The sequence below is a fragment of the Tribolium castaneum genome, chromosome 6 (assembly GCF_031307605.1).
Source record: "Tribolium castaneum strain GA2 chromosome 6, icTriCast1.1, whole genome shotgun sequence".
NCBI classification, from domain to species: Eukaryota; Metazoa; Arthropoda; class Insecta; order Coleoptera; family Tenebrionidae; genus Tribolium; species Tribolium castaneum.
In genome coordinates this window covers 11,429,865-11,444,956 of record NC_087399.1, presented here as the reverse complement: position 1 = coordinate 11,444,956, position 15,092 = coordinate 11,429,865, and the positions used below count along the sequence as shown (strand labels likewise).

The window sequence follows — 15,092 nt, the reverse complement described above, 5'->3', positions numbered from 1 at the left end:
TCTTGCAATTGTTTAAAGACGATTTCATTACATACCGGGAGACTTTTAATGATTGAGGAAAAAAAATCTGTTGGCAACATTGAGTTATAGACCTCCCTGCGTGCTTGTTATATGTAACGGTCATGTCAGCTATCGTAGGTCGGAATTGAATGACAATTGAGTATAAAATTTTGACAAATAAATTTGATAATCTATGTTGCCAAATTAAGTTTTCAAATTTGTTAGCAACCTGACTTTAAAAATTGCAATCAATAATAGTCACCCGGTATTAAAAGTAGCCAAATTTCCAATTTTTGAAAAGGTGGATTTTTATTCAAAAATTAAAAACTTTAAATTTAGAATCAGTACGTCTTGTTGGATTTCCATGGGGTGGAAATTAACTAAAACAAAGTTTAGACTTAATTTTTTTAAACTGTAAACTTTGTTTTAGCTTAGAATCAATACTTGATCTTTTTTCTGAATCGGAAACATTAAAAGAATGATCGAAGTTTTTTCTTTCCATTGTCACATAAGCTTTTAAAACACAGAAAAATGTTTGAATTATCGATTTGTAGGTAATAAGAATACATATCACTTATTTAAACAAAAGAATCAAATACTTAATATAATCTGTCAAAAGATAGACATAATCTACAAATAATCGGTAAGGTATGACATTTTGTATAGGTATCTGAATAAATTTATATCAAAAGTGGTCGAAAAATTGCGAAAAGAAATATTTAAAGAAAAATTAATTCACCCTAAAACAGGTATTAGTAAATAAGTACATCTCGGTAAAATTCAAATATATCACCAAAAGGAAGATCAAGTATGATTTTTTTATTGCACCTTAGAATAGACCAAAATCTCTCCAAGAAAATAAACATGCACTTATTGAGTGCTCAAATATTTTCCATTGAAATCCCCAATTTTTTCTTGGCTTATGAAATTAAAGTTCCCATTGTTTTCGCAAATTTGTTTTGCTTTTAAGTGATTATCGAGGTAATTGTTAAACAACATATATAAGTTCTATTAATTTCACAAATTACCTGGTTAATTTGTAAACTTGCCACAGAATATTGGCTAATTTACTTGAAAGATAGAATAGAAATTTACATTCCTATTTTAATCATTTTAAGTTAGAAGCACCGAACGTTGGTTATTGGTTGGTTTCTAAAATCAAAAATAAAAAGATCACATAACCTTAGTTTATTTACTAAGTTAACCACCAGCCAGCGAGTTGGTTAGTTTGTCAACTAACTAAAGCATTTAATATTTTGTATTATCAGAAAGTATGGTTTTCATTATTAGCTAGAAACCTTTATCTTTCAAGTAGATTCTTGACTAGTTTGTACACTAGCCGCCACTTTAGTTAAAATGGCGCCTTTTACTAAAATAAACAACGGGTCGCCCAGTTTACAAACTAACCAGCTAGTTTATAAACTAGCCAACTGTACGCATTATCCGTCAGATTATCTTAAGATTTAATAATGATTTCCTCTGATTTCTTCCATTTTGTACATTGTAGGAATTTATTGTTCTTTCAAATGTTGATAACCTCATTAAAATCCGTTAATTAGTAGTTTTCTCTATAAGGTGGTAGGAAGATGTAATTTGAATGTTACATAGAAGAGACAGGTAGCGAGGCATCTTAAAAAATAAAAAACAATGAATAAAAATTCCGTAATTTTTTAAGTTATAATATAATTCCTGAAAATTAGTATTTGGGCTTTCGGTTTAAAAAGAAGAAAGACGTGTCTTAGGATTGTCGAGAAATCAAACCCTAAAAAATAAATATAAATATGCGTATGGTGGTAATGCCATCACCCAAGTGCCAGAGTTTTCAGGTCGCATCTACAGCCTCTGACCTGACCTAACGACCACTAGTAGTGACCGGGACCGACGGCTTAACGTAATCAAACCTAATAATTAATCAAACCCTAATAGCGTAATAAAATTTGTATAAAAATTCGTAACTTTTGAATAAAAATTGAAGAAACACGTATTATAATTGGAAAAAGGGGTTAAACATGGAATCCATGCAACTAGTACTTGAGCTTTCGTTTAAAAATAAAACGTTTCAAATTTCTACCCCTAAAGGTGTTATTATTTAAAAATTCGTCATTGTTGAACTTATTATGAAAAATGGTATTTGGGTTGTCGGTAAAAAATAAAGAAACACATATTTCATGATTTTTTAGAATATTCACAACCAAAAAGGGTTGAATATCAAAAATCGTCATTTTTTAGCTGGTATCTATAAAAATTGGTTTTCGGTGAAAAATAAAGAAACATGTATTTTATTATTTTTGGAAATTCCACCCCCAAAGAGGGTTAAACATAAAAAATCGTCATTTTTGTAGCTATATTCATAAACAATGGTATTGATCTTTCGATTAAAAATGAAAAAAGACGTGTTTTTGGATTTTAAAAGTTTCACCTCTAACAGGGTTGAATATAAAATCTGTCATTTTCAATGTTATAACCAAAAAATTGAGCGGTCGTCTAAAAATAAAAAACACGTGTTTCAGGTTTGTTGAAAATTCCACTCCAAGGGGGTTAAACGAAAAAATCCTTCATTGTTGAAGATATACATTTCAATTGATATCTTAGATATTAGGTTCAAAAGGAAGAGATGTATATTTAAGAATTTTTAAAAACTCCACCCCCAAGAGAGTTAAATGCAAAACTCCTTCATTCAGTTCGAAGAGAATTGATATATGGACTTAACGGTTAAAGAATGAAAATGTGTTTCAGGATTTTTTGAAATTACATCCACAAGAGGGTTAAACAGAGTGAATTTGTTTGCAATTATGAAAGAAAGCAAAATTTACTCGGATTCGCATTGGGTCACGGTTTTAAAATTCACAGTAAAATTATGTGTTTCTACTTTTTGTTATACTAAATTATCCATTGTTTTTCTGTGTTTTAAAATGGTTATGAACATGCGTGCGAAGCCGAGGGCAACTGTTCATTAATCATTAATAACTTCAAAATTTGGACGGTAACCCCCAGTTTTTTCCTCTTACAATACTTTTTAGATCTTGCTGAATGTTGATTTAGTTATTTATGAAAATCATAAGAAGGGTGTGTTGGTTATACCAAAAAACAATAATCTGTTAAAATTAAAAGAAATCTTAAGAAAGTGAATTTAGGTACCAACTACTTTAAACAATACATTTCTTTTTTTTTGTCAAATTATATCAAAATGGTAGAGGTATGTTTCTCATTCACATTGATCTTTTTTTCTGCTTTCTTTATATTTTTTAGTTAGATGTTCTATTAATTATATAATTGCTCAAGACAATGGAGCAAAGTGTTTCTGTAGTTGCTGTACTAGCTTTAACGTCTTTACAAAGTAGCAATTATTTGAGGTTTAGAATTGTATTAAAAAAAGTCGAATTAATGCAAAATAAAATTTATTCTACAGAAGTCAACTATACACAATTATTTATCTCTAGACTACAACTATTTACAATTTTCTATCACTATCTATACACTATTTACACCAACTACACTACCTAATTTAAATTTACGCTTGGACAATGATTTTCAATGCAATGTTTAGCAAGCATGGTCAGTGGTCCAATCCACAAACAACCTTGATTTCTCTTTGGGCAAGTCCTGGGACCAAACTTGCTCTTTTGCTCGTGGGTCTTCATTTCCTTCCCCCAACAGACATGTCTGCACCCCCCAGAATTAAATTTACAGCTGACCCTTAGGCTGTCGTAGATTGCCTACAAAATGTGAGATGGAGGCAAGGAATATCCGCTCCGACAAAGCGGACAGCACACATTTTGGCTCAGCCTTTCCATCTGTTGCCGACAGTCTCCGCAAATTTGGTGTCCTTGGTTGCAGGGGTGGATTGGGGGGCGCAGAATGTCGTAGCACACAGGGCATTCCATTGCCGCCATTATCTGTGCTTTGTTTACAGCTGCCATTTTATTGTTTCTGCAACAGAAAGTAGAAAAAGATTAACTAAATTCTACTATAAACTGAAATGGAATATAATGAATGTGTTTTTTTGTCTCAATGTGTCACAACTATCCAATTTAACACAGAATCACATGAAAACATAACAAATTGTTTTAATTTGTGACCCATTTCAACCTATTTTTGATATTTTACGTCGTATTTTACGAAATTATTGTTTTAAATAAGATTGACAAAATTATAACTCAGTTATTAATGATTAATTGAATTATTTTTAGAGTATGAATTACATTAACTATTATTTTTTTGAAGTGTATGAATAACTTACAACAGTTAATTTTGAGAGAAAATGTAATGTTGGCGTTTTTATAGTTTTGAACAGCTGATACTTATTGTATCTTTTGTGACTTTTGTATGTTTGGGTGCGTATATTTGGCACAGGACTCTTTTGGATTTCTGTCTTCCTTTTGAAAAATCGTTAATTCAGCGTTTTTTTTATCATTTTGAATGCTTATTTGTGCATTGGAAAGAGAAAATTTTGATCTTTTTTGTTATTTCCAAATTCGAAAGTTTTCTTGAGTCATGTTACATTTTTTCTATTTCTTAACTTGTGTCGATACAAAATCTCTCTAAATAAGAGGTTAAAAATAAGATCAAATTAAAAAAAAATTTTTTGATGAGTATGAAGACACCACCTTTTAAAAAATTATAGCTTGTTTTTTAATTTTATATCATTTTTTGGGAAACTGCAAGAAAAGATTACTTTGATGCTTCCAAAGTGGAAATAATTATTTACGAACCAAGTGCCAAGACATTTTTCGCGCATTATTGAAAACAAGTGAGGATTTGAACTTCAAAAAGCCAATTGTGTAAAAGTTGCGAATCCTAAGTACCCATAACTATTTTTTTTTTCAAATAAAGGGGGCATTTTCTTTACTAAATGGACGAGGATTTTATTCTGCATCGACATCTGACAAGTATAGCCCTTTTTAAATTTTCGACTTCTATGTTTTTCTTTAACAATTGGTAATTTTGCCAAATGCATGGAAAGGCAAAGTTTAGGTTGTTTCTGTTTTTTTTTTCTGATCATTTTTACAATCATTATCGAGTCTCTTAATTAGTCAAAACGTTTTTTCATATTATAACATGGTTTTAAAGAAAGGACAGACGATTTGTTCAATATAAATTTATTACGAAATGTACAAACCAAACATGCAAATACAAACAATAAGTTCAGTGTTCCCAAATTTCGATTGCGCTTAATATCCTTTCGATACAATTTCGCCAACATTCAAATTCAGTTCTGGTATCACATGATAATAAAACAGTTTTTCCAAAATATGTTTTTAAGAAAAATGTTTGCTTTCGCGCACACTCCTCTCTCGAAAGCAACTTGAATTCAACACACGTTGCTAAATCAATTGTCCCTATCGGTTTACATTCGAAGGATTCATCTGGAGGATAATTAAAATATTGCAAATATCTCCCATCCAAACAACACCATTCCCTATTCCATAGCGGACACTCTTCACTCTGACTAACATTTAAAAAACCAGACAAATTTACATTTAAATCAGTCCAACTGAAAATGCTGGCAGTAAAACGTCCAGAATTCATCCAAACTTCCATCAAATTCGATTTTGGGAGATCTTGCAATGTTGTGTAGGTCTCTCCCCATAAGGTAAAAAGTGATTTTCGTAAAGGAATTTCTTCTTCTGGACGTGGAGCGTAATTGCAGGCAAATGATTGTTTCGATTTTTTCATGGCCTGAAATTATCAAATTTAGAATAAGCACCAAACTAATCGCAAAAACATTTACCTTTCTACTAGCGCAATAAATTTTAATGTTGATTGTAAAATCTGGTCGCAGTCCGGTTACAACAAATTCTTCCTTAAAATGTATCACTCCGTTTGATTTTATTTGAGTCACTTCGGAAGCAAGTAGTTTGCAACCACAGATTACTACACAAAGGAAAAATTCCTCAAGTTGTTGGTTATCACACCAAGTGTAGCAGTTTCTGATTTTTACTGATCCTGTACACAGCTCATTTTTCTCTTCAAATCTATTGTCTCGTGTTAGTAATAAATTACTTGTCAGATCTGTAAAAAACGTTTCAGTAAATGGTGATAAAACGTTGAATTAAGACTTACCGTTAATTAAAAGAAGTCTTTCCGCCTCAAGCCGCTCCTTGCTTAGTCTCGTTTTGTTATAAAAATCGTCATAATGTATCGCTTTCAAAATCTGGTCCTTATTTTGGCTCAAAATGAACAATTTTGTGTCCATTAAATCAAAGCTTGGACCAATTGAGCAATAATCGCTTAATTCACAAGTGGGGTCAGTTTCAGAGCAAGTGAAGATATTCTCATAATAATATGGCTGTGGGTATGGATTTGAAATTAACGCCGATAAATTATAAGTATTTATACTGGAATCGGAACGCTGCAAAACATTTAAATAATAGTAAACATGACAATCAAAATAAATTCAACTTACCCCACTTGAAAGAGAGACATTGTCTTGACTTTCAGAACATGAAGATCTGGATCTTCGTGTGCGAGATTTTATAATTTGGGCACTAAATCGCGACATGACTAAAGAGTCCACAACTTTTTTGATTTCTATTGGGTCGAAAATTTCTTCAATTGAACTAAGGGAACTTCCTTGCCAGAGGTTTTCCATTTTTTCGGGCACACAGTCTTCGTTAAACGTAGAGTTGTAAATTGTTTTCATGTCAGAGAAAAGACACAATTACTGGCACGATGTACTGCTGAAAAGTCACTGCTTCACTGCCTGAGGGCTCAAGTCGTTACGAATTTATAGCCTGAAGCAGAGTTTGAGGCGTTTCTATTGGTCCATTTTTCTTGACCAGGTAATTGACAAAATAAAATTAGAATAATCAGTTCTTATTTGGTTTGGAAACAATGGGGAGATAATGAAATTCAATTTTTATTTAAAAAAAGTTCAAGCTTAAGTTGTATTACTTAGGAGCTTTAAATGTGATTGTGATTAAATTTAAATTTCGTTTCGAACAATTCAGCGACAATTATTTCTAATAATTTAATTGTGATTTTTTTAATATTAAATATTAAATATTAAATATAAGCAATAAATTAATAAATTGTGGCCATTTTTTTTAAACAAAAATGTGTAAAGGTTGGTTAACTTTAACAATAACTGCAAAAAACTCATTTTTATAACAATTTGTTTCTTTTCTAGGTGAGTTTGCTTGAAACTATTTTTTTACGGAAAATTATTTTTTTGACATAGTTATACATTTAAAATGAAATTTAGATTTTTTATAAACTGTGACTACTTTACTCGTAGAAATTGTTTTTTGATAGACGTATTTTTTGTGGTACTTCTGAAATATTGATTATTAGAAACTGTTATGAATGAAATAATACAAATCGGAAGTTAAGAGTAAAAAAATTTTTCCAAATATTTGTGTAACAAAATTCATTAGTTGATGTTAACGATGTTAAAATTCTTTGAATCGCTCTGCCTAGTGACAAGTATTAACTGCATTAGTGCATTCGAGATTTTGTCGATATGTTAAAAGCTCGGTTATACTTGTAAGTTAGATGTGTGTATAATGGCAATGCCACTGCTGAGGCTAGAACATATGCGGATAAGTTTCCAAATCGCTTTGTAGCATATTTTGTGACAACAAATATGGTAAATTCGCTTTCAATAAAATTTAATGTTTTTAGTTTTTTATCAATAACTTGATAACGAAGTCCAATCGAACAATTTTTCACTCTTAACTTTCGATTTGTTTTAGTCCCGTCAATTTTGAGACACTCTGTGCACATGAATGTAGGTAGGATCGTAGTAGGTATTAAAAGTTTGCCGCTTCTTTCCAGAAAAAACGAACAATGTTAGTATATGAAAAATGTGGTTTTACTGGTTACCTGAGTAGGTAAAAATTTGTACATTTAAAAATTTCATTGAAATAAGATAATTAAATGCGACAAATTCAAATTTCAGAAGCACCTGCGATCCTAGTCTTTTAATAACAGTCAGTACAATTGCGTAATTCGATTATAATTGTACTTAATTTCAATGACTTGTAGATCAAATTTTTTGGCAACATCCTGGCAACAAATTTCTTGGAAAATTTTGAAGAAAGCTCCCATTTCTGGTCTGGTGCTAATACCTGTAATTATAGTTCACAATTCTAGTTTCATGATTAAAGTTCCTAGAATACCTGGGGATTAAGTCACCCTTATTATCTGTCCTGAAGGAATTTTGACCACAATTTTAGCTCCCCAATTTTACTTTGTCTTTCACTAACTTAGCAGTTTTAGATTTTAAAATTTTAAGTTTTCTAGGACTAAATATTGGGGTAAATGTTGGAATGTAGGGTTTTCTAAATTGCTGACAATAACCTCAAAGTCAAAATTTTTATTAATTTAAAATATTTTTGAATTTGTTATGAGAGCAGTTTGGTTTTGAATTTACAAAATTACAGCCAACACGTCCATTTTCGAAATTTTTCGTAGTTTTTATAACTTGTAAGAATTTTATTAGAATTAGTTTTCGTATTCATTTTATCACAACGGTGTTTTACCAAGTTACTTCTCCCCTTCTTTTGTCAATTTTTTTAGTAGTTACCAAATATTTGATTGTAAATGAAAAAATTTGTTTATTTTTTTCATAAATAATCAATTTAAAATTTTTGATTAGAACGAATGCTTTATAAGTGTTGCAATTTTAATTGATATCATTATCAATTTCCTTGTCATCCAATGGAATATTTGCAAAAGTTTTATGTATTATTGGTTTTTACTTACCAGAAAACATTTTCATTTTAAAAGCCTAACTGAATCACAAGACGTCAAAAATATTTTTAATACTATTAACCATTAACATTATTAGCATTGTCACATTAAAATTTATAATTATTTATTAATAGGAAACAACTTAAGTAATAGTTATTGATGTCACAATTTTTTTTTATTTTAAGGGGTTACATAAAGTGAAGAATTGGAAAATTTGTGTAGATCAAAATATACATTTTCCAAATCGCGTTTTATGAAAAAAAAAATGTAAAATAATTACTCTATGTATTATTTTTTTATAAAAAAAATGCTAACTTTTAAAAACAAGTTATTTTGTTTCAATCTTTTGGTAAAAAATTGGGACTGTTCATAATTATTTTTCTTTTTTTTTGTAGCTAGTTTGCTTGAAAATAAAGTATAATTAATTGTTTTTTTACGGGAAATCTAAAATCCTCTTCTTATTGGAATTTTCTGGCGTGGGAACGATTAACAAAAACATAGTTTAAAAACCCGACACAGTCAACGATTATTTTAAACACAACGCGTTTCAACCACACAGTGGTCATCCTCAGGTGAGCATATAAACTGTTTATATTCATCTGAGGAGGACCACTTAGTGGTTGAAACGCGTTGTGTTTAAAATTAAAGTTTAAAAGTTTTAAAAGTTTAAAATAAAAATGAGTCGGGTTTTTAAACTGTTTTTGTTATAATGCTCTTGTCTTTTATTTCTAAATGTCAAAGATGGTATTTTAACAAGTTTAAGATAAAGTTTATTCGTAATGCTTCTGGAATAATAATTACAAAAAAACCCTAAATTATCTTATTACTTATTACAACATCGGTCATGGGAATTTTATTTAAATGAGTTTTGGACTATCATTTTTGTCTTTATTGTATTGTATAATATCAACAAATTTCTTGGAAAATTATCAGAAAGTTTTCAGAAAGCGCCGACTTTTGTTTGGTGCTAATACCCTTAATTATAGTTCACAGTTCTAGTTTCATTGTTATTAAAATCCAAGAATTACCTTTATTACCTGACCTGAAGGAATTTTGTCCATAATATTACCGGGACGAGTCGAATTGGTTCCCAAATTCTGTAATCCTCTCTAATTATAGTCGAATTGGTTCCCGGGGATGGTCGAATTGGTTCCCATCGGTCAGGTAGGTCAGGTAAACAGATTAAAGTATTATGATAACAGAAATGGCGTTTGTAAGTGTATGAACAAATTTACAAGTTCCAAAACGTTCAAAAACAAATCGTATTTTAACAATTTAAAGGCTATGGATAAATATTTCTTCGAGTATTCAAGTACTTCCAAAACGATGAAGAAGGCGCATAGAACTTAATGTCGAAAAATGTTAAAATTATTTTTGTAATTTGTCTCTATTTTGATGCTTTAATAGTATTAATAGACATATTAACGAACGCAACGTCATCATGAGAGATGTCTTAGTAGTCATTACTAGACGAAACATTTTACGAAATTTACAGGAGAGCATTGGGCTTAAAATATTACATTCTCCTTTTTTTAAGTAACCAGTTAGCCATGAATAAATGAAATTTGTTGTTGGATTTTGTGCCAAGAAAATAATTATTTGAACATTTCTACAAGCTTTAAATCTAAAATATTAACATATATTTGGCTTAATCCTTTTTACCTACCTGCTCATGCGGGAGCCAATTCGACCATCACCCGGGAACCAATTCAACCATTACCTTTTACAGAATTATACTTATAGAGATTATTGGGAACCAATTCGACCACGACCATATTACCACCCCAATATAACTTTCTCTTCTACAGTTGTACAAAAATTAGCACGTCACACATAAGGTGTTCTAATTTCTCTGCATACTATTTTTTCCTTTACTTCAAACATAAAAAGCTAATGTTATGTGAAAAAAAGATTATGTCAGTTGCAATTTTGGGACTCTTGTTTAGCGAACAAATATGTAAAAAGGGACGAAATAAATAATGTATGTAGAAAATTTATGATATTTGATAAAAATACATTTCTATTTCTCTTATTTGTGTTTTTGTTTTTATTCTTTTTTTTACGTCTATCGTAAATTACAACTATTCTGACTCAAAAAAGAGATATTCCTAAATATTAAAAAATAACGTTACCCAGATCTTTCGTAGCTTTTTCGATGTAATCTTGCAAAATAAATGAGTATGAAAAAATTTTATTAATAACCACTAGTATCCAATCTCAAGAGCCTATCCGCCACTTTTGACACACCCGATATGTTCAAATACAGGGTGTACATTTTTCGTGCTCTGTCATGGGGATCTCAGTTATTAAAAAGGGAGATGAGGTCTATTAAATTGGGCAAAGCTGCATATTTTTGTGCTGAACTATTTCTTCAAATTTTCTTTTACATACTTGTTCAACATAAAAATGTACAACTTCGCCCTAATTTAACAAATCTTGTATTTCTTATAACAACTGCTTGAAAAATGGTTTTAGTTATATCATGTAATGATACATCGTTGTAGTCAGGAACAAAAAGATTTTTCAAAAATTTAAGTATGGACTATGGGCGTCCATAAGAAAAATCAAAGTTAAGTGTTATAACTCTGTCATAAAAAACGCCTTGGGAAAAACAATGACAGATTTAAATTTCTTGTAACAAAGCACCTGAAGAATGTCATAGTTAGTAACGTCAAGTCCTTTTGATTTTTGCTTGAAAAAATTAAAACAAAAATTTGTAATTTGTAATTTTTTTTCAATTAATCGAAAAACTAAAAAGTACACATTATTTTTTACCAGATAAAATTTTTTTTTGTTGTCAATGGCTTTAACAAAAACCTTATTATTTTTTTCAGTAATAGAAAATAAAAAAATACATAATAAAATAGTTTTTTATGTAACAAGTCCGCAAAATAGCGAACAAATCGGATTAAGGACAAGGAGTCAAGGTATGTTTCTCATTCACATTGATCTTTTCCTCTGCTTTCTTTAATTTTTTTTATTTAGATGTTCTATTAATTATATAATTGCCCAAGACAGTTGACAAAATGTTGCTATACTAGCTATAACGTCTTCATAACGTAGCAATTATTTGAGGTTTAGATTTGTATAAAAAAAGTCCAATTAATGCAAAATAAAATTTATTTTACAAAAGTCAACTAAACACAATTACTTATCTCTAGACTACAACTATTTACAATTTTCTATCACTATTTATACACTATTTACAACAACTACACTACCTAATTTAAATTTACGCTTGGACAATGATTTTCAATGCAATGTTTAGCAAGCATGGTCAGTGGTCCAATCCACAAACAACCTTCATTTCTCCTTGGGCACGTCCTTGGACCAAACTTGCACTTTTGCTCGTGGATCTTCATGTCCTTGCCCCAGCAGACATGTCTGCACCCCCCAGCATTAAATCTACAGCTGACCCTCAGGCTGTCGTAGATTGCCTCCAAAATGTGAGATGGAGGCAAGGAATATCCGCTCCGACAAAGCGGACAGCACACATTTTGGCTCAGCCTTTCCATCTGTTGCCGACAGTCTCCGCAAATTGGGTGTCCTTGGTTGCAGGGGTGGATTGGGGGGCGCAGAATGTCGTAGCACACAGGGCATTCCATTGCCGCCATTATTTGTGCTTTGTTTACAGCTGCCATTTTGTTTCTGCAACAGAAAGTAAAAAAAGCGTAACAAAAGTTTTTCTTGAAAAAAGATGTTATTACTTACAGAAGATGGTTTGGTCGCAATCAGCTACGATAATAAGTGAGGAAATTTTTTGAGTTGTTTTTCTTTAAAGCTAGCAGGAAAAATGAAATTTGGGGCTGTTATTTCTTTTACTTATAGTGGTTTAGAAAATCAGGTAAGGGGTGGAGCTTGGGCTTTTGCAACTTTCTAAAAACAATACTCAACTACTGAAAAGTTCTTAAAAATAAGGAATTATTAATACATGGAGTAAACAGTATGAAAATAAAATTGGAACCTAATAAAAAACTACAATGTTTGTTAGAAAGATTTTCGTCTAGTCGTCTGTGAATTTTTTATGTAAAATTAGAAAATGCCGCTTTATAGAACTAATGACAGGCATTTAGACATCGAATATTACCATTGTTCATTTATTAAGTCTCCAATTCGAAAATAAATTTTGATAATAAAAGTGTTTTTTTTTTTGTACAGTGTAGTTGAGTTAATAATGGTGTTAGCATATTGAAAGATTACTTCGTAATTTTTGTAGGATTTCTAATTCAAAAGAATATTCTATAGACCTTTGTGTTTTTTTTTAAATTATTGTTTCTGGGATATTGTGATCTGTATAATTACGTTATTTATCAGAAAATCAAACGTTTTTATTATAAAACGTACAGTACCTATAGGCTCATAGCATCTTATCATTTCTTTAAGTTTAAAATGAAATTTTACAATTTTACAGAGGGAAATATTTTGTTTAATAGAAACAATGTTTTTTATAATGCTTCTGGAATACCTAATAATTATAATTATTATTAATAAGTAAATCAAGCCCCAAATTGTGTTATAACTCAAAAGCATAGGAGTTTGTAAATTGACAATAGTTTTTTCTACTCTTTATTGTAGATAGCAACAACAAAATTTCTGTGAAAATTATTAGAAAGTTTTCAGAAAGCGAAGACTTCTTGTCTCGTGCTAATACCCGTAATTATAGTTTACAGTTCTAGTCTCATAAAGTCCAAAAATCACCTGCGGATTAAGATACCCTTATAATCTCTTCTGAAGGAATTTTGAGCATTATCTTATCACCCCAATATAACTTTGTCTTTTATCAGTTTACAGGTACCTAAGTTAGCTAAAATGCATTTATACATAATTTTAAGATTACATTAATACATACTTTTTTAGAAATAAGACATGAACTGTTGTAATAATTGTGCATAAATCAATACGTTATTTATATTTTATTGCTTTTGTTTGAATTACTTTAAATTCTCTAAAACGTTGTCCATTTTTTCTTATTAGTTTCTGTACCATGTTTTGTTTACAAACATAATTCAATAAGTTATAATGTCATTTTTATGCTAATCACAATTTAAAAATTTTGTTGAAAGAAAAAATAAGTAAATGAAAAGAAATACGTAGATGAATGATGTTTTTGCAACATTTTATTATTCCTCTTATTTGTGTTTGCTTCTTTTTAATTCCTCTTTACGTGTAGATTTACAGTTCAGACTCAAGGAAAGAGATAGAAGTTAAAAAACTAACGTAACTCAAACCTGGACTCGTAATTTGTTTACTTTGTTTCGATGTATCTTGCAAAATAAATGAATGTGTGCGCCAAAGAAATTTATTAATGTTAAAATTTTCCAAAGTGGAGAGAGCTATTTGTATTTAATTAAGAGCACTAAGTAGTTCATTGTCGATTGAGAAAATGTTCTTAAAAAATTATTAGATGTTTTTCTGCAAACTCTAACTTCTTGTGTGGTGTAAATACCCGTAATTACAGTTCACAGTCTAGTCACATTATTAATATCGAAGAACCACCTGCGGATTATGACCCCTTTATTATCTACCCTGAAGGAATTTTGACCACATCACCCCAATATAACTTTCACTCTTATCAGTTTATCAGTGCGTAGGTAAATACCTGAATAAGCTTCAATGAATTTGCACATAATTTTAACATTACATTCACATTTTATCAGAAATAAGACTATATATGCCATTTCAATTCATTGCAGAATTTTGCAACAACATTTTTTGGAGTTTCGGGTAGGTTTCCTTGGCTCAAAATTTGTCGCTGGGATTTAGTTTTTAACACAAACACACACACTCTCAATTTATACTTTATTTCACTCCAAAAAATTTAAATTACCTGTCAAAAAATTCTACTATGAAGTGAAATGGGATTTACACGATTATTAAATTCTTATGGGAAACTAGTACCTAGTGACCGCGGGGTAAAAACGAAAAATAAAACAAAATAAATTCTCGCAACTTTATCGTAAGTTAAAGGAAACTCTAAAAAAGACACATGAGCAGTTATAATAATTGTACAAAAATCAAAACGTCACTCATAGAGTGGATGATTTATACTTTAGACACGTTTATTACTTTTGCTTGAATTTTTTAAAATCGGGTTCATTTTCTCATTTTTTTTCTTTGCGACTATAACCCAAGAAGATATTGTTTGGTAAAAACAGTTGATTTCAATCAAGATTTTGAGATTTTATTGAACAAAATTTCTTGAAATTACTAAGTAAAAAAAGCAGTATGTACTACGTAAATGGATGTAGGAAATTATTTAGTTTAGTTTGATATGTTTGTATTTTCTTATTGTTATACATATATGTATGATTTGTGTTTCGTTGTTTCTTTTATTCAAAATATTTATTCATTGCTGACTCAAAAAAGGAACCAATTCAGAAACAACAAATCTAACAAAA

General features: G+C 30.1%; 1 protein-coding gene, 1 long non-coding RNA gene and 1 other non-coding gene across 3 annotated transcripts; 1 reads left to right on the top strand and 2 right to left on the bottom strand.

Annotated features, from left to right (window-relative positions):
* Positions 1–5,077: 5,077 nt before the first annotated feature.
* On the bottom strand, positions 5,078–6,901 carry LOC103314762 (hypothetical protein). Its single transcript, XM_008201594.3, has 4 exons — positions 6,407–6,901; positions 6,064–6,352; positions 5,732–6,012; positions 5,078–5,679 (listed from the first exon to the last, which is right to left on the bottom strand). Exons 1-4 carry the CDS (start codon positions 6,641–6,643, stop codon positions 5,146–5,148), a joined length of 1,341 nt encoding a protein of 446 aa, XP_008199816.2. The 5' UTR covers positions 6,644–6,901; the 3' UTR covers positions 5,078–5,145.
* Positions 6,902–7,046: 145 nt separating this feature from the next.
* On the top strand, positions 7,047–7,729 carry LOC135266536 (uncharacterized). The gene is made up of 2 exons (XR_010334634.1): positions 7,047–7,588; positions 7,695–7,729. It is a non-coding gene; the product is annotated as an uncharacterized LOC135266536 (long non-coding RNA).
* Positions 7,730–11,796: 4,067 nt separating this feature from the next.
* On the bottom strand, positions 11,797–14,841 carry LOC103314761 (uncharacterized). Its single transcript, XR_010334549.1, has 2 exons — positions 12,406–14,841; positions 11,797–12,342 (listed from the first exon to the last, which is right to left on the bottom strand). It is a non-coding gene; the product is annotated as an uncharacterized LOC103314761 (transcript).
* Positions 14,842–15,092: the final 251 nt, after the last annotated feature.

What these genes read in the sequence shown, in the direction of transcription:
- LOC103314762 (XM_008201594.3), bottom strand. Translation starts at nt 6,643, where the DNA reads ATGAAAACAATTTACAACTCTACGTTTAACGAAGACTGTGTGCCCGAA. An exon ending in ATGTCTCTCTTTCAAGTGGG is followed by an intron (nt 6,353 to 6,406) that starts GTAAGTTGAATT and finishes AATGTTTTGCAG; the next exon opens with CGTTCCGATTCCAGTATAAA. An exon ending in TTTATTGCGCTAGTAGAAAG is followed by an intron (nt 5,680 to 5,731) that starts GTAAATGTTTTT and finishes TGATAATTTCAG; the next exon opens with GCCATGAAAAAATCGAAACA.